General features: G+C 41.9%; 2 protein-coding genes across 5 annotated transcripts in view; one reads left to right on the top strand and one right to left on the bottom strand.

Moving 5' to 3' along the window:
• Positions 1 to 433: 433 nt before the first annotated feature.
• On the top strand, positions 434 to 25961 carry Ankle2 (ankyrin repeat and LEM domain containing 2). Of its 4 annotated transcripts, none has more exons than XM_021644948.2 (13): positions 434 to 863; positions 4584 to 5033; positions 7354 to 7560; positions 8937 to 9130; positions 9228 to 9416; positions 13464 to 13586; positions 15871 to 15937; positions 19133 to 19305; positions 20634 to 20740; positions 21365 to 21555; positions 23847 to 24471; positions 25091 to 25222; positions 25596 to 25961. In XM_021644948.2, the coding sequence occupies exons 1-13, from the start codon at positions 677 to 679 to the stop codon at positions 25804 to 25806; spliced, it is 2856 nt and encodes a 951-aa protein (XP_021500623.1). In that variant the 5' UTR covers positions 434 to 676; the 3' UTR covers positions 25807 to 25961. The 4 variants fall into 4 exon arrangements, with proteins under 4 accessions (XP_021500623.1, XP_021500620.1, XP_021500624.1 ...); XM_021644945.2 differs by having other exon boundaries at positions 8934 to 9130; XM_021644949.2 differs by lacking the exon at positions 7354 to 7560.
• The window catches only part of Pgam5 (PGAM family member 5, mitochondrial serine/threonine protein phosphatase), a 29309-nt gene continuing 13023 nt past the window's right edge, over positions 9676 to 25961 (bottom strand). Inside the window, exons 6-8 of the transcript XR_009591543.1 lie at positions 23741 to 23890; positions 10655 to 10715; positions 9676 to 10104 (exon numbers count right to left, since the gene is read on the bottom strand). The gene's annotated coding sequence lies outside the window, so the exon portion shown is untranslated. The remainder of the gene's footprint in view (positions 10105 to 10654; positions 10716 to 23740; positions 23891 to 25961) is intronic.

Below are 25961 nucleotides of genomic sequence, written 5' to 3'. Positions count from 1 at the left end.
AGAGGGCTTCAAAAAATTACAATTAGCAGCCGGACATGGTGGCACACCGCTTTAATCCCAGTGCTGGGCGTCGTTCGAGTTATCCTTCAGAATGGCACGGACATTTTACCTGGAGTGGCCGTCGTTTTCCCAGAGAAACAGCTCCCTATGCAACAGGGGGCAGCGCTACAGAGCACGGTTTCTGGACTTGGCCGCCGTATCCACCCCCAGCCCTTGGCAGTCAAGCACTCGGCCCCTGCTTCTCTGGCCTCGAGATGGCACACAGTCTGGGTGGCCCAGGGGCCAGATCTCGCTCTCCAGCGCCCAGACCAGCGGCAAAGAACCAACTCGGGGCGGAGCACGCATCCAGCGCGCCGAGCGCGACTCAGGACCCTGCCCTGCTGCCCGCGCCACTGCCGGGCTGCGTCTCTCTTGAATCAGGACCCCGGCTGCCTCCGAAGCCGCCTGAAGCGTTCCGGCCTGATCGTTGGGAGACGGGAGACGCCGGGGTGCGGCACGTAGCCCGGCCCCTCTCCCCCTGGCAGGCTGCGCCTCCTGTAACCCCGCGGCCTGACGGAAGCTTGAGGTGGGCGCGGCTCCGGCAGCGAGGCGAGCGGCCTAGTGGGGGCCTGAGGCGAGCCCGGCGCGGGCTCTAACAGCGGCGGCCGCGCTCTAGGCCTCGGCGCTGGCGGCGGCGATGCTGTGGCAGCGGTTGGCTGTGGTCGAGTGGGCGGCGCTTGCCTGGGAGCTTTTGGGCGCCTCGGTGCTGCTCATCGCCGTGCGCTGGCTGGTCCGGCGGCTGGAGAAGCGACCGCGGAACCTGGACCGTTGCGCGACACTCTCCTCTCCGTCCGCCCCGTCTGAAGCTGTGACCACTCAGCCAGGTGAGGCAGCGTCCGTCAGTGGGAGGGAAGCCTCGCTCTGCCCACCCTGTGGACACTGTAGGACCCTGCCGCAGCCGGAGTCCACTGGCCGGAATCCGAGCGTTCCTGCGACTGTGGAGGAGATGGAGAGAGCCAGCTGCCGGGGCGCAGCGGAGGCTGGCAGGGGAAGGGCTTTCGGAGCCGGGGAGCAGCTCCGAGGGCTGCGAGAAGGGTGAACAGGAGACTAGGAACACTCGCCGAAGCCAGAGCTGAAGAGAGGGAAGTTGGTTCTGGCGGTGGTTTGGGTGTGAAGCTTAATGAAGTTAAGTTAGATAGGATGAGACAGTGAAGTTAAATGTGACTCCCGATTTAGGGACAGAGAAAATGGAGGGATGTGGTTCTCGTTTATTGCTTTCGGCTAAACTGTCCTATCTGGGTGAGGAGAGATGTGGTGGTGGTTTCACCACTTTAAGGTCGAGGTGACTGTTGGGCAGCAGCCTGGAGTGAAATCGTGTCACATTTGCTTCTGGCTCTGCCACTACTGCTGTGGTACTTCTCAGTTTTGGGCAGGTCATTCACCTACAATTTTTCAGCCTCGCCATTAGCAGGATACGAATAATAATAACCTTTGCTATGGGTTTTTTTTTTTTTTTTGAAAGTAATAAACTCAGTGTTGGAAACTGAGCCCTACTACCTACTGTCATCATCCGTGCTGCTGTGGTGATGCACGTCTCAGTTCTGGGGAAGGGTCCGGGAGATGAAACTGGGAGTGTTCAGTAGAGTTCGTGGATACTGTTAGGACCAAATTAAATAATGACGATGATGCGCACAGCAGATTTTATATGAAAGAGGTTTATTAGATGGAGATGAAGATAGAGGGAGAAGGAGAGAATGAGACATGGTAGGGGAAAGAGGGAAGGGATGCCCGGTTGATCCTTTTAAGGAGCAACGGAACCACGCCTGCCAGGTGTGGCTACCTGGCCGGCGACATATGACATCATCAGTTGCTAGGCAACCCGGAAGCAGGCTGCCAAAATATTAACAGATACACTGTAAGGTTGAGTTTTTTGTAGGATCTTGTAGTCCTTTTGGTTGTTTTAGAAACTCCTAATACGAACCCACACCTTTGTTCTTCGTTCTTTTCTGTTGGAGGTTGGTCTGATGCCTGTTACTACCCCTTAAGATCTGGCTACACCTATCTTTGTTTTCTAAACCTGCCGAAGACATATCTGATTGGTTGATTAAGCAGCCTATACCTGGGCAGGGCAGAATGATGTAGTCTAGGCTAAGGTTCTCAGGCTTTGGAGGACAGAGAGAATCACAGGAAAGAGGAGAACGGGAAGAGTGGAAAAAGGGATGCCACAGTGGGTTAGCTTGGAGAAGGGACTTCAATGATGGCTTGAAAAGGCCCAGATGAATAAAAGCAAGTATTTATAAGATTATAAATTGTTGGTGTAATGTTCTTTTGAAATGTATACACTCTTCCCTTATTCATTGAAATGCTGATTTCTCTCCCCCACTCTCTGGTTTCAATCCGGACATTGCATTGTGATACTTTTTCTAAGCATCACCTGTCTCAACTTTGTGTAAACATGCCAAAATAAAGCAACTAGCCACAATGTTGAGCAAGGGAAAGGAAGCAGGAAGAGAGGGAAGAGCCAGAGGACAGGAAGGTGGGAGGCAGAGGTTGGGAGAACTGAGGCAGGAGAGAGATCTTGGAAGTATGTGGAGAGATGGACTGGACCTAATATATCACTAAAAGCAAGTATAATGTGGGAAATCTACATGTAAGGAAATGATGAGGGCTTGGAGGTTTGGGATGGACTAACTATTGCCCAGCATTGTTTTCTAGGTTAATTAAATAAATCCCAGTCTCTGTGTGGTGATTTGGGTATACAGCTGTTTAAGATTAACAGCAACTTTACCAGAAGATATATCAATAGTAAATATTGTCACAACAATTATGAATGGAAGATAGGATGGATAAGGAGGGTGTCATTGGATGGGGTTGGGAGATAGATGGTGAGACAGCGTAGGTAGGAATATCTGCCCGGCCCAAGGTTAATAAGGCAGTTATAAAATCTGACAGGTGTCTGTTATATTATTTGTGATAGCAGGTTAGATAACACTGCCGTGATAATCTTAGGGCTGATAATAATAAACATTAGATAGCCCAACACCTTTTTTATATTTACTACAACTCTTCTCAGCCCTCCATCTTCCTGGACTATAATCCCATGCTTACCAGGTATGTGTTCATTCTGTGTTCTTCAGAAGCCATGTTTCACTGACACCCCTTCCTCTTAAGTCTAGTTCTTAGTGGAAGGTAAATAGTAATCCCCCAATTATTTTAGAAGGAAGATGAAATTTTAAACTATTGACTGCACCTTATCTTAGGGGTAACTGAAGCTTCATTTGCTACTTAGAACTTAAACACAATTTCATTATTTATTTATTTACTGCTGGGGATAAAACACAAGGCATGGCACATCTGGGCAAGTGTTCTACCACTGAAGTACATCTCAACCCTTCCTTAGTAACCATTGGTTTTTTCATTTTTTTGCTGAAGAAATGGGTTTGGGAAGGTCAGGGTCATGCTGGTTATTTATGTGGCTGTGGAGAGAGGACATGTATCCGTCATGGCAGTAGGTCTAACATCACATCTTTGGGTTTTACGTTCTCTTGCCCCCTTAAGAAAGTGGCACCTAGCCTAGTCTTACTGCAACTTGATATGCCATGGCTGGTTGATATGGGTGAGGTATAGGGGAAGAGGGGAACTGGTAGGAGAGGAGGAGGAGATGTAAAATAAACAAGCATATATTTGAATCACAAAAAGTGGCACCTAAAGAATAACACCTGAGGCTCTTCTCTGACTTCTGCATACATACACATACACCTGTAGTTGCATTTATAGGAACACACAAAACAATAAGGGCATCTTTAATAAGTACAGTGCCCACTAATCCATTTAGTCCGTGAACACTGTACCAAAAACTTGAGAAGATCACAGTGAAAATCACCCAGACACTGAAGTAGAGCAATGCATGTGGCTAGTAGGATATAGAGCCAAAATACCAGTGTTTGCAGCATCTTGTTTAACTAAAAATTTCTTTTCAGTTTTTGGTTTTTTAATTTTGAAATCATATTAGGTGTATAAAGGATTATTAAAAACTATTCAGAACAGTTTAACCCATGTACAAAGATATTCTACATTCAATCTAAAGTGAGGTGTTAATGCATAACCTTTTAGGTTAACTAAGATTTAAATAATACTGATGTCCCCAGAAATTGACAAATGCTGAGAAGATGGCTCTTCTACATTATTGGTGGGCCTATAGACACCCTAAAGTAGTCTAGAAGTGTCTCAAGGAAGTTAAGCCTGTCCTGTACCCATAAGCTTTTATGTGGTAGAATATTTGATCCCATTGTGAACCCCAAAGTTGTGAACTGTAAAACCCTGTTTGTTTGGCTTGGTTGAGCTCAAACACACACCTTTAATCCAAGAATTTTCTGTTTATTGTAAACAGTTAACTATGGTGTGGTTCACCCAGCCATAGCACACAATTTAATCCAAGAGCTCTGTGTATATGGACCTAAGTTAAAAGGGTAGCTTTAGAATAAGAATACAGATTGTATTTAAGGTAGGATCCTATGAGGAAACTGAGCACTCCCTTAAGCATGTGCTTAACTGCTGAGCTGCAGGCCTGTTGTTCAAGTTGATTTTTGCTTTCTTCAACTTAGGTGAAATGACAATGGATGCCATGTTGGCTCGATTGAAACTCCTGAATCCAGATGACCTTAGAAAAGAAGTAATGAAAGCTGGATTGAAATGTGGACCCATTACATCAACAACAAGATTTATTTTTGAGAAGAAATTAGCTCTGGCTTTACTAGAGCAAGGTGGATTGCTTACTTCCTCCCTTCCCAACCACAGTGAGGTGACTGCAAGGCATCCTGCATCTGTGGAAGGGAAACAAACTCAGCAGTCTGGCATTTCTGAAGACAAAGATTTTGGCTACAGTGTGGGCTTGAACCCTCCAGAAGAGGAAGCTGTAACATCTAATGCCCACCCAGTACCTTTCAGTGCCTCTGCCAAGAATGACAACCACAAGGCCGGAGTGACAGCTGCTAAAGAGCCACTTCTGTACTATGGAGTATGTCCAGTATATGAGGATGGCCTTGTGAGAAATGGTAATGTGCTGTGTAGTATCTCCTCACCCAAACTGGGAAACTATTATCTTATCACCCAAGATTAATTATACCTTCTGCTTTTTTTTTTTTAATCTAAGGAATACTTTTTTTAAAGATTTATTTATTTATGCATATGAGCACTTTATTTGCATGTATGCCTGCATGACAGAAGAGAGCATCAGATCCCCCATTATAGGTGGTTGTGAGCCACCGTGTGGTTGCTGAGAATTGAACTCAAGACCTCTGGAAGAGTAGACAGTGCTCTTAACCACTGAGCCATCTATCTCTCCAGCCCATACTTTTTCTTTTAGTTACTAGGAAAACTGGATTCTGTCAGGTGTGACTTGCAGATGATTGGCTCACTTCCATTTGTTATAAACTGCTGATTAATCATCTTTCTTCTCCCTCTTAAATTTATTACAACCTGAACAGCTTTTACGTCAATAAATGTAACTGTACTAATGAGTGTAAGTTTTGGGCTAGAGATCAGTTTTAGTGGGTAGAGCATTTACCTAGCATTCATGGAGCCCTGTGTTCAATCCCCAGTGCCATATAAACCTGATATGGTAACATATAACTATTACCTAGCACTTGTGTGAATGCTAGCCTGGAATATATGAAATCCTCTCATTAAAAAAAGAATAAAAGGAAAAATGTAATTCTATTTCATTTTAGTCATATACTGTGTGCTTAGGCCTGGATCTTGCTATATGGCCTAGGATGGCTTCAAATCTCAACCCCTCTGACTTTTCCTTATGACTATTGGAATAATAGGTATACGCCATTATATCTGATCCAACAATTTTAATTTTTAATTATTTTTATTTAGCTCTTTAATCCATTTAAAATTCATTCTTTTTTTGTTGCTTGTTTGGTTGGTTTTGATTTTTTGAGACAGGGTTTCTCTATATAGCCTTGGCTGTCCTGGACTTACCCTGTAGACCAGGCTGGCCTCGAACTCACAGAGATCCACCTGCCTCTTCCTTCCCGAGTGCTGGGATTACAGATTTGCCCCACCACACCTGGCTTTAAAATTGATTTTTAATAAGTACCTTGAGATATGAAATTAACATAGAGTATATATGATATCATTTCTTATATAAACACACATGTAAAATGAACTTTTATTCTCCTCTTGTAATTGTTGTCTCAGAGGCTTACTGCCTAGGCCTAATTCTGGAAACTTCTAGCCTCCGTACAATCTAACCTAGGCCTAGAATATTTTCAGCCTCTGAGACTTACTGCTTAATAACCTCACCCTTTCTCGTTCTTACTAAGCTCTGGGCTGCTGGTTCAACTCAGTTGTTCTGGCTCAAACTTTCTCCCAACTAACTTATTCAATCTGTCTTTTCTCTCTGAATTGCTCTAGTTGGTCTCAAACTAACTCCAACACTCTTTTCTAATCTTCTGGCTCATTCAGTCTTTACCTGAGTTCTCTGCCTACAACCTGTCTCTCTATTACTGTCCCCATAAAACTGACTTCCCCCCCATTGCCCCTTAAGTAGCTTCCCTTTCCTCTGTCTTCTCCTGAGTTGGGTGTATCCTATTCTGTCAAATCTTTCTCTGATTCGTCACTGTTTCTGCCACTCAGTTAGACATTTTCAAACATGGGTGCTTCCTTCTACAAACTAACTTTACCTTCATTGTTTGGGGTTAAAAGCATGTGCCACCATGCCTGGCCCCAAGCTTTTCTTTACCTGAAACTTGCTTTCTCTATACCAGGCTAGCTTTGAACTCAGATCTTCTTGCCTTTGTCTCCTTGACTGAAGGTATGTTTATTCCAGCTGGATCATACAGACCTAGAAGGTCTTCAAATGTGATCTCTTGCCAGAGCAGCCATGTTCTGAATTAAAAGTCGTCCACATACATACATTATCAAGTGTGATTTTTTTTCTTTTTTCTTTTTTTTTTTTTTTTTGGAGAGCCAAAAAAAAAAATGCCATTAAGATAAAAAATGGCAAGTGAGTGGAGTGATGGCTCAGTGGTTAAGAGCACTTGATTATCTTCTTGCATATCCCAGCTCATATATTAGATGGTTCATAAATTACCTATAACCCCAGCTCCAGGGGATCTGATCCTCTTTAGGCCTCCAAGGGTACTCACACATACATTACATGCATACAGTCATAAAAACATATACATACATACTTTTTTATCCAAAAAAATATTTTTATAAAAGATTGAAAATCTGAACTATGAACATGAGGGTGAAACCAAGAAACTTGTTAACAAATTTAAATTGACTGCTGAACTCTGGGTACAATTAACACAGGGTTCAACCTATTCACCTTTTAATTTCCCCTGTTACTTTCATACTTAGAAAAGATTCATGTTTATGAAGATAAAAAGGAAGCATTACAAGCCGTCAAATTGATCAAAGGGTCCCGGTTTAAAGCTTTTCCAACAAGAGAAGATGCTGAGAAATTTGCTAGAGGAATATGTGATTATTTCCCTTCTCCCAACAAAACTGTCTCCTCACTGTCTCCCGTGAAAGCAGTGCCACTCTTGAGTAGTGATGGACTGAAAGGTAAGCCAGGCTGTACTTGTCTTGTTGTTACTGTCAGTTACCCTACTGTCCTCTTTTCTGATGTATGGCTCCTTGATTTCTTTATCTGGGAGATAAATCTGGTATAGGAAGAGGCAGAGAACTGAAGTGCCTACAATGGAACAACCAAAGAGAAAGGAACTTGAGGCTACCCTAGGAAGGTTTGAGGACATAAGGAAAAACTCTTTTATTTGTGTTTCTTATATCTTTTTCTCCCTACTCCATCCCAGTCCCTTCCAACACCCCAACACCAGATAGGAGAAAGAAAGGGTTAATGGGAGAGGGGTACAGTTCTTTCTTAGCTGCTTCCTGATGGCTGGGTTCCTTGGAGCCAGTCTAATCCTTGTTTCAGGAGATCTACATCTTCTTGTCTCACAACAGCAACCAGAAGCAGCAAGGGGGGAAGCAGGAGAAGCATTGTTCTTTTCTACCATCTCTTTTCTGGGCTCTGGCATTTATTCTCGCTCCAGAGTCCTCAGATTTAAACTATGTGCAGTTGGCAAAGAGCTCCTCTCAGAGCTCACATGAATAGTCTGCTGTTGTGGACCATCTGAATCAGTCCCACATCCCACACCTGGGACCAAAACAAAACTTGTTTATAGCCAGAATCAGTACTGCAAGAATCAGTCTCTCTGTGGCAGCCAGAAATCTGTCTACATCCTATTTGTGTCTCAGAACCAGAGGTCAGTTTGGAGACACTTGACTAGATTCACATCCCTTTTCCCTACAATTGTTTGAGGTGGACCAAAGGCCTTCATTTGAGGGCCTGTCACCTATACTTCTCTTACACAGGTCTCTCTTTCAGCTTGGGAAAGTACTCCTGCAGGAAGTGGTTTTAAGAAGCTATCAGGTTTTGATTAAACCTTAAAAACTGTATGTGGAACTCTTTCTCTAAGGGAGTATTGCAGTTGGGTTTTTAAAGACAAGGTATCAATCATGTTAATCCAGGATGGCCTTGAATTTATAGTCCTCCTATCTTAACATCCTAGTAATGGATTATAGGTATGCACAACCATACTCAACTTCTTCAAATTACACTAAATGGCTAGGCATGGTAGTGCATGCCCTAATGCCAGCACTCAAGAGGTACATGTAGATGGATCTCTGTAAGTTTGAGGCCAGCGTGGGCTACATGGTGAAGTACCCAAAATGAGGTCTTAATTTCGATCTTCAACCATCTGATTGGATTCAGCACTGCCTTAGTATTATCATGTGCTTTGTACCATTGTCATTTCTTACCTATCACTCCCAAGACCTGCTGATCTCTATAGCGAGGCTTCAGCCTTCACCCCAGTGGACTAAGTGAAAAGAAAATGTTTGTGAGATTAAGTGTCTTCAATTCTGTCTCTTGATAGCAGATGGTCTGTGTCTGGCTGAATCAGAAACAGTAAACAAAGAACGAGCAAACAGTTATAAAAGCCCCCGTACACAGGACCTCACTGCCACGCTGCGGAAAGCTGTTGAGAAAGGGGATGGACGCATGTTTTCTGATCTTATCTGGAGTAATCCCCGGTATCTAATTGGTTCTGGGGACAACCCAACCATTGTACAAGTAAGTATGCTTCCAACATCATATCTGGTCACTTTAATTCTTAACCAGTGACAGTATTTTAACAAACATGAAGCTCAGCAAAATGGTCTTCTTTCAGGAAGGATGTAGGTACAATGTCATGCATGTTGCTGCCAAAGAGAATCAGGCTTTTGTGTGCCAGCTGACGTTAGAGACTCTGGAGAATCCTGAATTTATGCGTCTGATGTACCCAGATGATAACCAGGATATGCTGCAGAAGCGCATCCTTTACATTGTTGACCTTTATCTGAATACTCCTGACAAAGTGGTAAGCATTCCTCATTAGTTTGTCTGATAAAAGTTTGGGTTCCTGATATGTGGGAGTATTTTTTTGTTTTTCTTTGCTACAGCAATATGCAAGGCTTGTGGAATAGCAGGAAGACAAGAATGTTTATTGATTTAGAGAGAAAGATGGTTTTGGTGATGTTACATAAAAAAACTTTTCTTGGGGAGATGCAACACACATGTTGGAAACTCCAGATGGGGAATCATGACAGACCAAAGTGCAGATACCACTAACCTCTAACTTAGTGAAAAAAAACAATGGGTTTTATTGTGGTTACTCATAGCATTATGGATGAGGGATTACTTAAAGGAGCAGAAATAAATGACTCAAAGGTAGTTGGATCACCAAGGCCCACCCTGGTATGGGTAACAGCTTATAAAGAGCTGGGAAACATGGTACACACTACACAGCCTGCAAACAGCTCAGCAGATTAGAGAGTGTCTGTTCCGGGTGCCTCAGTTGGTCTAAACCTCTTCCAGGCAGCTGATCCATCTTAATGTTCTGTTGCTGTGAAAAGACAGCATGACCACAGCAACTCTTATAACAGGCAGCATTTAATTGGGGTTTGCTTTCAGTTCAAAGGTTTAGTTCATTGTTAGCATGGTGGGAAGCATGGTGGCATGCAGGCAGGCCTGGTGCTGGAGAGTAGCTGAGAGTTCTACATCTGGGTCTGCAGGCAGAAGGAAGAGGAGAAAGACACGGGGGCTAGCTTGAGTTATTTTCGAATCCCAAAGCCCACCCCCAGTGATATACTTCCTCCAACAAGGCCAGACCTCCTCTGACTACACTTCAAGTCTGTGAGCCTTTGTGGGCCATTCTTACTCAAACAATCATATTCCACTCCCTGGCCATAATGCAAAAAATTCATTTACCCCAACTTCAGAAATCCCCATAGTCTCTAACAGTCTTAACACTGTTTAAAAGTCCAAAATTCAAAGTTAGCTCTCCAGCAGTTTCACTGACTCACAGGTAGAGGTCAGTGAAATCGCCATGCAAGGGAGACAGAAAATTGGGTAGGGGTGCTTGCACAGAGAAAAGAGAGAGCTACCAAAAATGACTGGGTTATATAGTGAAGAGCCTCTGGGAGAGAGGAAGCACCACCCCTGGGCTGGAAAGTTTAGGGTAGAGGGTAGGGTATGCTAACCATGCCCTGAAACAGGTAGGGACTGAGGGATACTTGGTGAACCTGGGGGCTAGGTCCCCTTTGGCTAAATGGGTACCTGAGCTGCTTGTTCCAGGTCTGAATCCCAATACTCATGGCAATCTCTCAACTGTAATCACCTGTAAAGTAAAAGCAGATCACATACTTCCAACATATAAAGACATAATATACATTACCATTCTAAAAGGGAAGGATAGGAACATAGTGAGGAAATATTGGACTGAAATAAGACCAGAGAAACAGTAGGGCAAACTCCAAACTCTGGCTCTCGTGCCTGATATCAAAGTGTTCTTCAGAAATCCAGCTCGATTCAACTTTGTTGACTGCAGCACACTTCTCTCTGTTGGGCTGGTTCCACACCTGGTCTGTAGCTTTCCTTGGCAGGTATCCCATGGCTCTGGCATCTCCAACATCTTGGGGTCTCCAAGGCATTCCAGGCTTCACCTTCACAAAATGGCCTCTCTGGGCCTCAATGCGGGGACACCCCTGACACATGCCTGGCCTCAGCAGCTTAGCAGTAGAGGAAGATTCCACAATCACTTTCTTGTATCCTTGATTCTAAAGCCAGAACCATGTAGCCAAAGTTGCCAAGTTCTTCTTCTTGCTGGGACTGGAACATGGCTCCCTTGTTCATATACATTTCCACCAGTGTGAAAGGAACTTTTATTCACTTTCTTCAGTTGTTGTCTGGGAGGCTTACTGCCTCTGTCTGCTAACCTAGGCCTAGTCCTAGAAGCTTCAAATCTCCATACAGTCTAACTTGGGCCTAGAATGTTTTCAGCCCTGAGACCTACTGCTTTCTTGTTCTTGTTCTTTCTGAACTCATAGTTGGCTGAATCAACTCAGCTGTTGTGGCTCAAACTTCTCTCCCAGCTGACTTATTCAGTCTGGCTTTTCTCTCAGCTCTGCTTGGCCTCAAACTAACTCCAGCAATCTCCTCTGATCTCCCAGTGGCTTCTCATTCTCTGTCTGGCTCATTCGGTCTTCACCTGAGTCCTCTCTCTGCATCCTGTCTCTCTATTACTGTCCCCATAAAACTGCCTCCTCCTCTCTCTGCATTGCCCCTTAAGTAGCTTCACTTTCCCTTGTAGGCGTAAAACTATTTTATTTAGTTTCTTATGCCTTTTTCTACCTTTTCCACCCCAATCCCTTCCAACACCCCAACACCGGGTAGGAGATAAAAAAAGGTTAGTGGGGAGAAGGGACATAGTTTTTCTTAGCTACTTCCTGCTGGTCAGGGTTCTCGGGTTTCTTGGGGCAAGTCCAATCCTAGTTTCAGGAGATCCCTAACCTCGCCTCACACTACATCAACTGTAACCAGGAGCACCAGTTGGATGTTCTTCAGCTCAGTTCTGGTGATACCAAGTGAGCTCCTACAGAATCAAGGCTTAGTCACAAAAGATTAGCCTCACCTTAAATATTAGCCATATGCCCAATTTGTCCTGTTTATGCTTTGACATCTGAAATGTTGGGTTTATAGGCAAGCTCCACCATGCCCAGCTGACTTGCTCACTTTTAGAGCATTGGTTCCATGACTGTATATTGGGTCACAAATTATTAAGGTTGACTGCATACCTTTGATTGTAAGTGCCTCCTTGGACCTGGCACTTAACACCAAAGAAAGAGTGACAGATGTTGGTGTGCCAGGCTCAGGGCCTGGCAAACAATGACTATATGCTAGCATGCCAAATACTTTTGCCAAGTATAAAAGCAATATCTTTGTTTTTGAAGCCTTTTTCTTTGGGGGTGTTTTGTTTTGTTTTGTTTTTTGAGATAGTCTTTTTTTTCAATTATTTTTATTTTATGTACAATAGTGCTTTGCCTGCATGCATGTCTGTATGAGGGTATCAAATCCCCAGGAACAGGAGTTACAAACAGTTGTAAGCTGCCATATGGGTGCTGGGAATTGAACCTGGGTCCTCTGGAAGAGCAGCAGTACTCTTAAACCACTGAGCTGTGTCTCCAGCCTTTGAGATAGGGTCTTATGTAACCCAAGCTGGCCTCAGACTTACTATGTAGCTAAGATTGACTTTGAATTCCTGGTCCTTCTGCCTTCACTTACCAAGTGTTATCACACAGGTCTGTGGCTTTTTTACTTTTTGTTTAAAAAACAAATTTTATTGCTAGATATGGTTTGAGATAGTCTCAAACTTTAATTCCAGCGCTCAGGTGGCAGAAGCTGACATGATCTCAGTTTAAGGCCAGCCTGGTCTACATAAGGAGTTCCAAGCTACCTAGGGCTACATAGTGCAAACTGGGTTCAAAACAATTTTTTTTTTTTTTTTTTTTGAGACAGGGTTTCCTCTATGTAGCCCTGGCTGTCCTGGAAACTCAGTCTATAGACGGGGCTGGCCTTGAACTCACAGTAATCCACCTGCCTCTGCCTCACTGAGTGCTGCGATTAAGGGTTGCGCTACTACGCCTGGCTCAAAACACATTATTTTTATTACATATTTATTTATTTAGTGTGTGTGCTGGGGTAACACAGGACACAGTTCTCTTTTTCCACCCTGGGATTGAAATCAGGTTATCAGGCTTGATGGCCAACATGGTGGTTTTCTTTTAAATCAGTGGTTCTCAACCTGTGGGTCACAACTCCTTTGGGGGTTGGATGACCCTTTCACAGGGATTGCCTAAGACCATTAGAAAACATATTTGTATTATGATTCATAACTGTAGCAAAATTACAGTTACGAAGTAGCAACAAAAGTAATTTTATGGTTGGGGTCACCACATGAAGAACTGTATTAAAGGGTCATAGGCTTAGGAAGGCTGAAAACCACTGTTTTAAATAACATACTTTTACTGTAGAACATCCATGTTAATAATTTGAGTAAGCAATTGTGCTTCTTCTACACCTTTCCTAGGGCTTTGATACACCATTGCATTTTGCTTGTAAATTTGGAAATGTGGATGTAGTCAATGTGCTTTCTTCACACCCTTTGATTGTGAAAAACCCAAAGAATAAGTATGGTAAAACACCTGAAGATGTAAGTAACTTCTAAATTGTAACTACTATCTTATGTTAGAAATTAAAATATACAGATTTGCGTTCTGTGACTGTAGCTGGTGAAATCATAAGTAACTGAGTTTTGTTAGATTTGTGAGGCACATTTAGAATGCTGACTGCCGAGCATGATGTACTCTGTAAAAACATGTATTTTTAGAGCCAGGAGGGAAAGAGCTAACCTAGTCTTGCTGATTTTATTTTTCTGAAACTGGCCGTCAGCATTAGCCAACCAAGTTCAAAGAAAAAGAAATGGGTAGTCTTGATGATGGGTGGTGATGAATGATGGTTATAGTGGTAGTAACGGTGATGATTATAATGCTGAAAGCAGCTGATATGTTCAGCTCATTATATAGCAGATAGGGGAGCTAGCCTACATACATACTATTGCATTCAAGCTTAGTGAAGCAAGCCTTTTTGTATGCTTTAGCTGAAGAACAAAATGGGCTATAGTGCATATTGTACCTATGACATAAAGACAGACCTGGATCTAATAAGAACCAAAGTGCTGGAGCTGGAGAGATGGCTCAGTGGTTAAGAGCTGGCTGTTCTGCCAGAGGACCTGGGTTAAATCCTCAGCACCCACATGGCAGCTCTCAACTGTCTGTAACTCCAGCTCCAGGGCATCTGACGCCTTCACATACTTTCAGGCAGAACACCAATGTACATAAAATAAAAATAAATAATAAATTTAAAAAAAAAAAGAAAGTGCCAACTTAAGGATCAGGCATTATATACTGCTAGCTAACTTAGATCTACTACCTTTGAAAATTCAGTCTAAAGGACACTTTTTTTGGTGGGGGTGTCTTCCCTAGGCTCAGGCCCCTTTCTTAGCTGTTACTACATTTAATAACACTGCATAGACCAGTTGGTAGAAAACATGCCTGACATGCACAAGGCCCTTGGTACTGGGGAGTGGAGGGATGAAATAAAAAAGAAAACATAAAATTTTACTACAGAGAAATACAGTTTTATCTGTATATTTATAAAATGATTTTTGATAGCCAGCCTAAAACTCATGACTGTTGTGTCTGTATATATGCAATGAACAGCACCTAGTGTCTCAAATGTCAGTAAGCCTTCTAAAACTGAGCCCACAATTTTAGTTTCTTTTATAAGGTGGTAATTTATGGGGATTTTTGTTATTGGTTTGTTCTGTTTTTATTTGAAAGTAATTGCTTTTCTGTTGTTTCTAACATTTTATTACTATTGTAATTACCCAGGAGCACAGAAAGTTGATTCCAGTAGCTACAAAAATTAAAAAAAAATCTGTATTCTATATGAAATAATAGTTCTTTTGAGCCCATATGCCCAACTGCAAAAATTTATATAGAGAGGGTATACTTTCAGACTGTAAAACTCCTTCAGCTGAAAAACTCAATATATTCATGTTTTCATACTTGACATTAAGGTTTTTTTTTTCCTTGCAAAAAATGGAAAACTAAAGTTGTGTGAGGAAAATAAAATTTACCATATTGCTAGTCTGTTTTCTTGCCTTGTTCCAGTGAGCTTTTAGAGTGAGTCATTTTCTAGAATAAGCTGTGCTGCTGAGCACAGGTTTTCTTTTTTGTTTGTTGTTTATTTACTTATTTATTTTTATGTGTGGGGGTGTGTGTTGCCTGTGCACCACATGCATGCCTTGTGCCTGTTGAGGCTAGAAGAGGGGGTCAGATTCCCTGAAACTGGAATTACAGAGAGTGGTAAACTGCCGTGTCAATGTTGAAATTTAAACCCAAGTCCTCTGAAAGTTCATCTAGTGCTCTTAACCGCTGAAACATCTCTCTAGTTCCCTAGCACATTTTTCTGAGTGTGCATTTTGTAAAATCTTTAGCATTAACCTAATCCTAGGGCTGGACAGATAAGCTCAGTGGTTAAGAACACTTGGTAGTACCAAGGTGGAGCACACGACTTTAATCCCAGCACTTGGGAGACTGCAGCAAGTGGATCTCTGAGTTTGAGGACAGCCAGAGCTACACAGAGAAAACCCTGTCTTACAAAAGATTGGAGTTCTATTCCCAACACCCAAGTTGGATGATTCATAGCTGCCTACAATCCCAGCTCCAGGGGAACCAACACCCTCTTCTGACCTCTGAGGTATCTACATTTACCCCACACATGTGCAAAACATATAGCCATACATATAACAATACGATTTTTAAAAATACTATCCAGTTTTACTAGATTTAAATTTATAGAAGATTTTGTTTAATAGTAAATGTAATATAGTAATACTTAGAATGCTCACTTGGTCTGTTTTGTTTAAATAGGTAATTTGTGAAAGAAGCAAAAGCAAATCTGTAGAGCTGAAAGAAAGGATTAGAGAATACTTAATGGGTGAGTTGTGTACTCAGTGCCTGGCATGAAAGGCCCTTTGCAAGAGACCCCTGGATAAGAGTGTGAGCGGACCTGCGGCAGCACAGCAGAGGTTTATCGCTTTCCCAGGTTCTGAAAAAAACTGTGCTAAGAACTCCCCTCGAAGTTCATAAAATTGTGCTATGAACTTAAATTATCCATTATTTTTCCTGAATACTACACCTCCTTTCCTGATTTCATACTACCCATTCTTCTAATTTTAGAGTGTCTTTTACTTGATTGCTGTTCAGGGACTTACTCCATCTCTGAGGCCAGTTTCCTGATAACCTCCTACTAGAGAGGGCTAAAGCCCCAGAGCGCCTTGTTTGATTGGTTATTTGGCTTTTGTTTTTTGGTTAGTTTCCAAGATGTTGTATTTTGGGTCTGCCTTCCTCTTTTGCCCCTCTGAGGCTGTCTAGCTCAGCTTAGTCTTTCAAAACTAGGACCCCATAAGAGGCATTATCCTGCTGGATTGTGGAGATATGTTCTTTCATACTCATTCTCTCTCCTTCATTCCATTTCTTCCTCTCTTATTCCCTCCTCTATTCCATCTCCTCCCCACTTTCCCCTATAACCCTGTTTCTTTTCCTCTCTCCATCTGTTATAAAGTATTCACCAGAGAAAACTACTCTGAGATATGTTTAAGCCAAAACAAAGTATTAGCCTGCCAGCAACTTCACTGGGTGTTCAGGATTCCAATGTAGCCCCAAGTCTTTCTCAGGATGAGCTTTTAAGCATTAAAAACATATCTTTGGTTGATAGATTTCAGTTAGCCAGTACAGTTAGCCTGAAGAAGAACTACAGAAGCCAAAAATCAAGGTTAGTATATTAGAGACTTCCCCAGCACTATGGAATTGGATGGATTGGGCTTTGTTTTCATATTGGTAGGTGGTGCTATCTATGTTCTGAGTTTTATGGCCTGACTGGTACTTCCATCAGTTGTGCTGAGGTCTGGGAGCCTGTTATACTTCTCTTCTTTGCTTTCTTCTGGTCTGTGGGTTTCAGCTATGGAGAAATGGTTAGTCTCAGAAGGGACTTTCCTACAGTGTTGTTTTCAGTGCATCTCAGAAGATGCATTAGTACTTTTCCCTCTGTCTCTACACAGTTTGTTTCTGCTGAGTAAAATTGGAGTTCTCTGGCCTCTGTTTTGCCTTCTTTTCCTTCTAAGCTGAATATACTCATGGCCATGGTCTGGCACAGTGTCTCTGGGTATTTTCTCAAGTCAGATATTTTGTAGAAATGGGTACTAACTTCCAATCTAAGATTATCTGGTTTCTTAATTATACTCTAATCTCTTCCAGTTCTTTCTGCTAATGCACCCATGAATCCCAGTGTGTGGTGGAGGTGGCAGAGATGTCTCTTGGGCTATCTGGCATTTGTTGGACACTCCAGTTATATTACAGAACACAATTAAACTAAACTGCCTGAAATACCTTAATATGCAATTGGTTACTTTGTGGTGGAACTTTTATTTGTGCTCATATTACTTGATCACTGCTAAGATCTGGTCACCTAGCTTTTTTCTGGGGTACACACAGTATTTCTGCATCCATGTTCCTTGTTGAAACTCAGCCTTGTGGAGTTTTGCACACTTCCCTGTTTCCTGCTGAGAGTCATTAAAACTCAGGCAAGAGCTTCAATGTTCATCTTGCGGCAGCTTTCACATTCTAGACTTAATGCTTCAGGGAGCATATTGCAGAACTGACTACATTGCTGCATGCTGCTCTGTCATCCAGAAGAAACCCAAACTTGCATAGATAGAGGGAGAAAACACACAACATTTCGAGGAAATGAATAGGATAAAAAAGCTAGACACAAGACCACTGAGGACATGAATCTAGCTTTGTTGACACAGTGTTGTGTTGTTCTCCAAAGTGCTGGGGATTGAACTCAGGGCCTCGAGCATCATGCCAGATACCTCTACTTCTAATATATTTCACAGCCCTTTATATATAAACTTTAACATCTTTCAGTAGTAAAGTATATTCCTGGAACATTTTAGTATACAAAGCCCTAGGTTCCATCCTCACTGTGTGCACATGCTCTCACTGTGTGTGTGTCTGTCTGTCTCTCTTTCTCCAAAATTTTAAAGGACTTGAATATTCAAAAGAAAACTAAACAGTATTTTATGAATACGTAGGTTTTACCTGACTTTGGTTGTATACTTTCCAAAAGACAGCCATTATTTCAAAATCCGTGAAATGATGAAATGGGGAGGGGATAGAAATCTGTCATTTACAAAAATCTCATAGGTATGTATATCAGTCACGGTCTCAGATACTGAAATGTTAAATACATTTTTCTGGTTGATTTCTTTGTTTTGAGACAGGGTCACACTATATAGTCCTGGCTGACCTAGAACTCTCTGTAGACCAGGCTGGCCTCAAACTCAGAGAAAATGGCCTGCCTCTGCCTCCAGAGTGCTGGGATTAAAGGCATGCACTACCATGCCCAACCATTATTTCTATTTTAAAAAAATTTTTTTTGTACATGCATAAATGTTTTATGTGCATATATGTATGTGCATGTGATGTGCATACATACAATTGAGGGTGTGTGTGTGTTTATGTGTGTGTGAAAGAATGTGTAAGAAAGAGTATGTAAGAAAGAAAATATGTGTGTGTGTTTGTGTGTATAAGAGAGATGATGGGGGTCTTTGGATTACACTAGGAGAAATAAAAAGGTAGTTTGGCTCCAGAACTTTTAACAAAAAGTAGGATTGCCTAGAAGTAGTAACAGATTGGACATGATGCCTTCTAGATTTTAAGTTTTGGTAAAATAACATTGGTAAACCATTGAACAAAACAGGAAATTGCAAATTAAGTAGAGGCAATATGGGATAGCTCTGAATCTTATTGACTTGTTTGGTCATAGTTCATCTCTTTACAAACATACTATTGACAGCTCATGTAGATGTAAAGACTTCAATACCATAAGTATGCATCTTTATTAGTAATTGCAAAGCCTTGCCAGTGTGTCATTGTCTCCATTGTGCAAACAAGGCTCAGGGGAAAAAACTTCTTTAGTAAAGAATAGAGATGAGGCTCACTTGGTTGCTGGCACAACTGAGGGACCAATTGCTTGCTATCTTCTGTCACTGTTTTCGTTGATGTTCTCCCAGACTCTGACTCAGACCAGATAAGTAGAAGCCTGTACTGACATTTATATCCTCTCCAGGTCACTACTATGTGCCACTTCTGAGAGCAGAAGACACTTCTTCTCCTGTCATTGGGGAGCTATGGTCCTCAGACAAAAGAGCTGAAGCCTCTAATGCTGACCACTGTCGAAGCAGCCCCAGAGATCCTGTGATGACACTGAGAGCTTTTGTGGGACCTCTGAGTCCATCCAAGGTGAGAGGCCAGTCAGGAGGTCCTGGCTCTCCTGACTATGTCTACATTTTAGGGTTCGGTGCTCCAACTTGTTCTCATGGAAGCTTAAGGTAATCATTATCTGAGACCACCTCTGATGAAGTAGTAATGAGGCCTTGAGGTGTTTGTTTTGTTGTTGATGTGGCCAGGGAAGGTGTATTGGAAGCCCAGACCTCCTAGCACTGTAATGTTTTCCTGGGCAAGGAATGTTTCCTTTTTGTTCCCTACCAGTCCATTGTGATTTAGACAGCTCCATATTTGCAAATTCAAATTCCAGACTGAGCTTCCAATACTTTAAACTCCTATACCTTCCCTCATGTTCCTGAGTTCCTGTCAGTTCCTGTCTCTTTTTGAGGCCACAGCTCTACTCACACACAAGGTAATCAGGAAGTTTATAATGATGGAGTTGCTAGGTTACAGATTCTACATGCTTTTATGCCAGATTTATAATTGACAGCTTTCAGCAATGAAATATCTCACTGATGATCTTAATAAGCTGGTCATGGTTGCACATGCTGTTAATTTCAACTTCTTATAGGCTGAGACAAGAATATCACAATTTGAAAGCCAGCTTGGGCTATATACATAGTGAGATCTTATCACAAAACAACTTTCTAAATAATTTCCAAGAGTGGAAATGTTGGGGCTGGAGAGATGGCTCAGAGGTAAAGGCTACTCTTCCAGGGGTCCTGCAATTACCAGCACCCACATGGTGGCTCATGACCATCTATAATGAGATCTGGTGCCCTCTTCTGGGCAGTAGGCACATATGTAGGTAGAATACTTGTATACATTAAACAAAAAAATGGAAATGTTTCCAAAATGATGTGATAAATTGGGATCAAATGAGCTGCATTATGTGCCTCGTTAGCATAGTAGGTGATACATCAGTCTGATAAATGAGCTACATTAAGCATAAATTTTTAGAAAGGATTATTCATGAGAGATCAGCATCAGCTTTTCTTTCGTATGTAAGGGAAAATGGGAGCAGGTAGACAATACCTGTTGTCCTTAGGTTGAGGCCTCATACTTGGGCCATCCTGGGCCAGATCTGACCCCCAATGTGAGCCAGTAAAGAAAGGCAGCTCTCCCTTATATCACTTTTCTTGAAGAGTTATAAACAAAGATCTACCTAGGAAAAATCACACAACCAACTCTACTTTCCCCAGATCCCATGAGGTCTCTTGGCTATATGTAAAAATGACTGTAGAATCTGTAAGATGATAGAAATCCATTGAATCTGTGGTGCTGGTGGGTTCTAAGTTTTAGGTGAGCTACATGAAACAGCCTATCTTGAAACTTTCTTGCAGGCAGAAGATTTTCGAAAGCTCTGGAAAACTCCACCTCGAAAAAAAGCAGGCTTCTTCCACAGCATCAGAAAGTCTGACCCAGAACGAGGCATTGAGAGAGTGGGAAGGTATTCATAGGACCATGACCAACACAGCCACTGAGCAAAGTGTGCTGTGTGGTTGTGGGTGGATGATTAAAAAAATATTAGTTATGTATGGTAAAATGTAACAGCTCCCAGAAGGAATTACTGGAAGCTTTTAGAGCCTTTTTTCAATGTACCCAGTTTGAACCTGCCATAGACCTCTGAAGTTTTATGTACGTAACCAAAGCATGTATTAGGAGATTTTGTGTTGTGACTCTGGGAGGCAACTAGCATATATCATTTTTGTAATTAAAACAAAACCAAAATAAAACAAACTAGTAAATTTTAGAGTACACTGGAAAAAAGCTGTGAGATCCAAGATCCTCTGTGAAGTTTGTATGATTATACACTGAGCTTTTTCCATGAGTGAGAGTCACTTACTAAGTTATAGGGTAACTCCTGAAAGGACACTGCAGTCTTTTTTTTTTTTTGACACTGCAGTCTTAACCATTAGGGGAGCACTAGAAAATGTCCCAATTTTGGAGTAAAGTAAAATTACAGTTTTGGCACTTCAAAGATTAAGTGCTATTTTCTGTGTAGTCAGGTTTTTGGGTATTTTATTTATTTTTCTGTTTTCTCAACTGGTTAATTGTGTTTTATTTCTTACAGGGAGCTAGCTCATGAGCTGGGTTATCCCTGGGTTGAATACTGGGAATTTCTGGGATGTTTTGTTGATCTGTCTTCCCAGGAAGGCTTGCAAAGACTAGAAGAGTACCTTGTCCAGCAGGAAATAAGCAAAAAGGCTCAACAAGAACTAGGAAAAAATGAAGGCTGCCTTCAGAACAGAGCCTTGAGTTTTGGTAAGCAAATGTAGGTCTGAGGTGTCTGTAGGTTTCTCTTTTCTTTCTTTATGTGTTTTTACTATAAAAACAGTTCTTTTCTCAAGCTGATGTTAGAAAAGGTATATATAGTTGTGTTAAACAAAACCAAGACATCACAGCAAACTGTGTGTCTGAACACCCATGTGTATATCCAAGTATATGAATCGTGTTATACACATGGAATAGTATATAAGAACTCAGAATCACAAGTGTGTTAAATGAAAACTGTGGTATCCTGGCAAGCGGTCTGGTGCTTTTGGCTTTATTCCTGACCTATAGATACTTTATACTTGAACATAACTGTGTAATGTCAGAAAAACAGGACAAGAAACACAGGTTTCAGAATACTGGGTACTGTATTTTATCAGCCATTTGTGGTATAGAGTACCTTGAGTAAAAAGCAAGTTAACTGAAGAAAAGGTTAATTCTGAATACAAAAAAAAAAAACATAAAATAGGCCACAACTCACCAACACCATTAAAGAAGGTAAAATTAGTTTGTGTTATAACTCAGTGGTACAACATGTACTTACCATGAGCAAAGCCATAGGTTCAGTCCCAGTACTGGAAGAGTGTGTGTGTTGCGGGACGGGGTGTATTAAAGTTTTTAATGTAATAAGAAAAAGGGCAAAAATATTCCTAAAGTGAAATGGGAAAAGAAAAACATTCCTTTTGTCTTTCGAGACAGGGTTTATCTGTGTAGACTTGACTATCCTGGCCTCCATTTATAGGCCAGGCTGGCCTTGAACTCAAGAGATCCGCCTTTCTCTGCCTCCCCAACTACAGTGATTAAAGGTGTGTGCCACCATGAGTAGATTGAGAAAACAGTCTTTAAAGGAAGTAAAAACATGTATCTCAGCGGGAATGGTGGCTCCTGCCTGTAATCCCAGCACTTTGGGAGGCAGAAGCAGGTGAATTCTGTGAGTTCGAGGCCAGCCTGATCTACAGAGTGATTCCAGGACAGAGAAACCCTGTCTCAAAAAACAAACAAAAATAATGTAAAGAGTAAGATTATTCTTTAGAGAGTGAATGGTGTAAACAGTTATAATGAAAAATGTAAAAGAATGCAAATAGTTAATGGGGAAGAAAACTGTATCTTAAATATATTTATATAATATTAATTTTCCAAATATTAAGGTGATTATAGCATTAGAGTTGCATTTCACTTGAAAGTTTTCCAGATGTTTTACAATTAGCATATATCATTTTTGTAATTAAAAAAAAAAAAAAACTAAAATGAAACAAACTAGTAAATTTTAGAATACACTGGAAAAGAGCTGAGACAAGAGCCTTCACTATATCCTCCCCCTTCTGCTTCTGTTCTTCCAAAATAGAACACTATCCTCCCTGGAGAAGTGGCTTAGGTTTACTATTGGTCTAGCACCACTTTACCCTTACCTCAGAAAAGCTGTCATCGAATCAGAAATAATACTGAAGTGTTAAAGTGAATGAAACTATGGATAGTGAATTTTAGCTGAGTATATCAGTACCTGTAATGTTAACATTTGAGAGGTAGAGAAAGGATCAGAAGTTTTAAAGTCAAGTAGAAACTTTATAATAATTAGAGCTTTGGGTCCCCCAAGATAGACGTTAACATAAATGTAATTTAAAACTTTCTAAATTAAAATTGAACTATTGACCTATATTTACTTTGCAAATTAAATTTCCTGGAACAATGTGGAGAAGGAGGGGAAATATGACATACACGATTAAAAAAAGAAACAAACTGGTTCCTTGAGATGGCATACCAGATAGAGGCAGTTGCCAAAGAAGCCTGGTGACCCATACTATATACATGTACATATACATACATAATACTAAATAAAAGTCTAAGAAGTCTAAGAAACAACCTTGAATATGGAGAATAATGCTTGAATGAGGGCTGTGCACATGGACCATCGAAAAAGCTGCACCGGGCTGGGAGTCAGTGCCAGAATGTATCTCTTTATACTCTGAACCTATGGTTTCATGAGACTGTAAGCACCGAGTTAATGTTAAAGAGTCCCATGCATACAACTACAGTGTTACTCTCAAGTGGTTTGTGTATTTCATTTGCAGAGTAGAGACATGAAGCAGTTTTCATGGGCTTCTACATAGTCTTTCTAGAGCCTTTTCAAGCCAGCTTGTGGGAAACTGGCCACAGGGCCCTTTTCTTAAAACCTAACCTGTTTTGAAGTAGTCATTTCGTGCTTGAGTTGTACGGTTTATGTTGCTTGAAGGCTCCTTCCAGTTCCATCCTGCACATTAACATGCTGCTTGTTTCCCTCACAGGCAGTGGAAAGAAGTACAGCAATTCCATCTCTGTGGGAGCATTTCTAGATGGAGATGACAACATTAGCTTGGAAGAGATTAAAAACCAGCAAAATACAGTTCCGAGTCAGAGTCAGCCCACAATTGATAAATCCCAACCCTCTGAATGTGGTTCCTTTTCCTTGGGACACAAGGTGGACCCTGGAGAAGCCTCAGGTGGATCTTGCCCCCATAACAGCAAAAATGGGTTTTGTAAACCTCTGAACAACAGGACCACAGGTGGAAGGGAACTAGAGGCCAGCAGTGGAGAGGAGACCCTTCCTGTTTCTAGTCTGACTCTAGAGTTTGATAAAATGAATTTGTACAGTCTAGGAGAAAGCCTTTTTGAGACACCAAATAAAAATAGGAAACTACAGGATGAGATACTGGCTTCAAGAAAGGATGTGGTAGGAAGTGACTTGCTGGCATCTCCTCCTGCGGTAGCGAGACTTGAAAATAACCAAGTCAGGACCAACAGTGAGGTATCAGAGGCAATGGCTGAAATGTCTTTGGGCCCCAGCAGTCCCCAACTTGGGATTCAGGCTGGTCTGGAACCTGTGTTCTCATCTACCAAGGGAGATTCCACCAAGAGGCTCTTCCTTTCTGGGTAAGTTAAAGATCCTTGTAGTACTGTAATGAGTGTGTAGTTTTGAAAATCCTTGAGGTCTTCTATATGGACTGTGCTAATCCAGTGTCAATAATGGTGTACCAGCAGAATGATTTAATCCATCCCATAACTGGTCTTTAAACTCTCCTACAGTACTTACTTGGCCAACCCTGGCCCTGCATACCACGTTGCCCTTTCCAGCCTAAGCTTTCTGAAACACAGGTGGTTTGGTGGTTTATATGCTCAGCCCAGATTCTTCTTTTCTTTTTGTTTGTTTGTTTAGGTTTTTTGAGGCAGGGTTTCTCTGTGTAGCCTTGGCAGTCCTGGTCTTGCTTTGTAGACCAGGCTAGCCTCAGACTCACCGAGATCTGCCTCTGCACCCAGAGTGCTGGGATCACCATGCGAGTGCCACCATGCCCAGCTCACTTATTTTATTTTGTGCATGTAAGCCTTCCAACATGCATACTAAGAGCCAAACTCCAGTCCTCTGTAAGACCAGCAAGGACCCTTTAGCTGCTAGATTGGTTCTTGAGTTAAAACATACAATAAGACCTTAAAAGTCTTTGTTTTTATTTAGTGTTTCTGCTTTTTCTTACATCTTTTCTGTTCTGCATTCTAGAGAGGAGCCATCAAAACTAGATCGAGATGTTTTAGCAGCTCTGGAGTATGCGAATATTGACCCTGATCTGTACCCAGCTGTCCACAGGTGGAAAAGAACTGTCCTGTGCTACTCACCCTCAGACAGACAGAGGTACTGTCAGAACATTATAGAGTGCAGAGACTGACAGGGTTATCACGCATAGGTGACTTTCTCATAGTCAGAAAGCTAAACTGTGCAGTTCCCCATTGCAAGCCTGGCCTGTGTTCCGTGTAGTTGTCATCACAATGGCAGGTATCTAGTGAGTGGAAAAGTAGGCCAGGCTTGCTCCTTGCACACTCTACCAGGGCTGGCAGTATAGCTGGAGCAACATGGGTGTTGTATGTAAAGTCTTTAGATTTGTGATATAGATTTGTGACACCTATCTGTAAAATAGGTGTCATGCCTATGTATCTGTTCTGTTCTTAAATCTACGCTCTACAGATATGCCTTTCTGTGGTAACAAATCTCTCTTTGGTTTTTGTAGTTGGCCAAGTCCTGCACTGAAAGGGAAGTTCACAACTGAGCTGTTGGATCTTGGTTGCTGCTCAGGACGATGCAGTCCAGCTGGTTGCAGCCCCAGTAAGCTTAGCCACACCACTTCCTCCTCTGGCCTGCACAGCCCCGGACGCTACAGTCCAGCACATGGGAGCCACTTTCAAAGGGTGGCACACGTGGCCCGACTTGCAGCTCTGTAGAGCCAGCCAGTATACTCACTCCTGGGGTTCATTTACTTCTTTGTTTTTAAAAGAAGGGTAATATGTTTATTGGTAAAAATTCCATGAAAGAATGTATTCTTAATCCTCACTTTGAGGGTACCAGAATTTTAGAAAATACAATGTTCTGAATATAA

This window comes from Meriones unguiculatus, chromosome 4 (assembly GCF_030254825.1).
Source record: "Meriones unguiculatus strain TT.TT164.6M chromosome 4, Bangor_MerUng_6.1, whole genome shotgun sequence".
Classification (NCBI taxonomy): Eukaryota; Metazoa; Chordata; class Mammalia; order Rodentia; family Muridae; genus Meriones; species Meriones unguiculatus.
This window is presented reverse-complemented; position numbering and strand designations above follow the sequence as displayed.

What these genes read in the sequence shown, in the direction of transcription:
- Ankle2 (XM_021644945.2), top strand. Translation starts at nt 677, where the DNA reads ATGCTGTGGCAGCGGTTGGCTGTGGTCGAGTGGGCGGCGCTTGCCTGG. An exon ending in AGCTGTGACCACTCAGCCAG is followed by an intron (nt 864 to 4,583) that starts GTGAGGCAGCGT and finishes TCTTCAACTTAG; the next exon opens with GTGAAATGACAATGGATGCC. An exon ending in ACAACCCAACCATTGTACAA is followed by an intron (nt 9,131 to 9,227) that starts GTAAGTATGCTT and finishes GTCTTCTTTCAG; the next exon opens with GAAGGATGTAGGTACAATGT.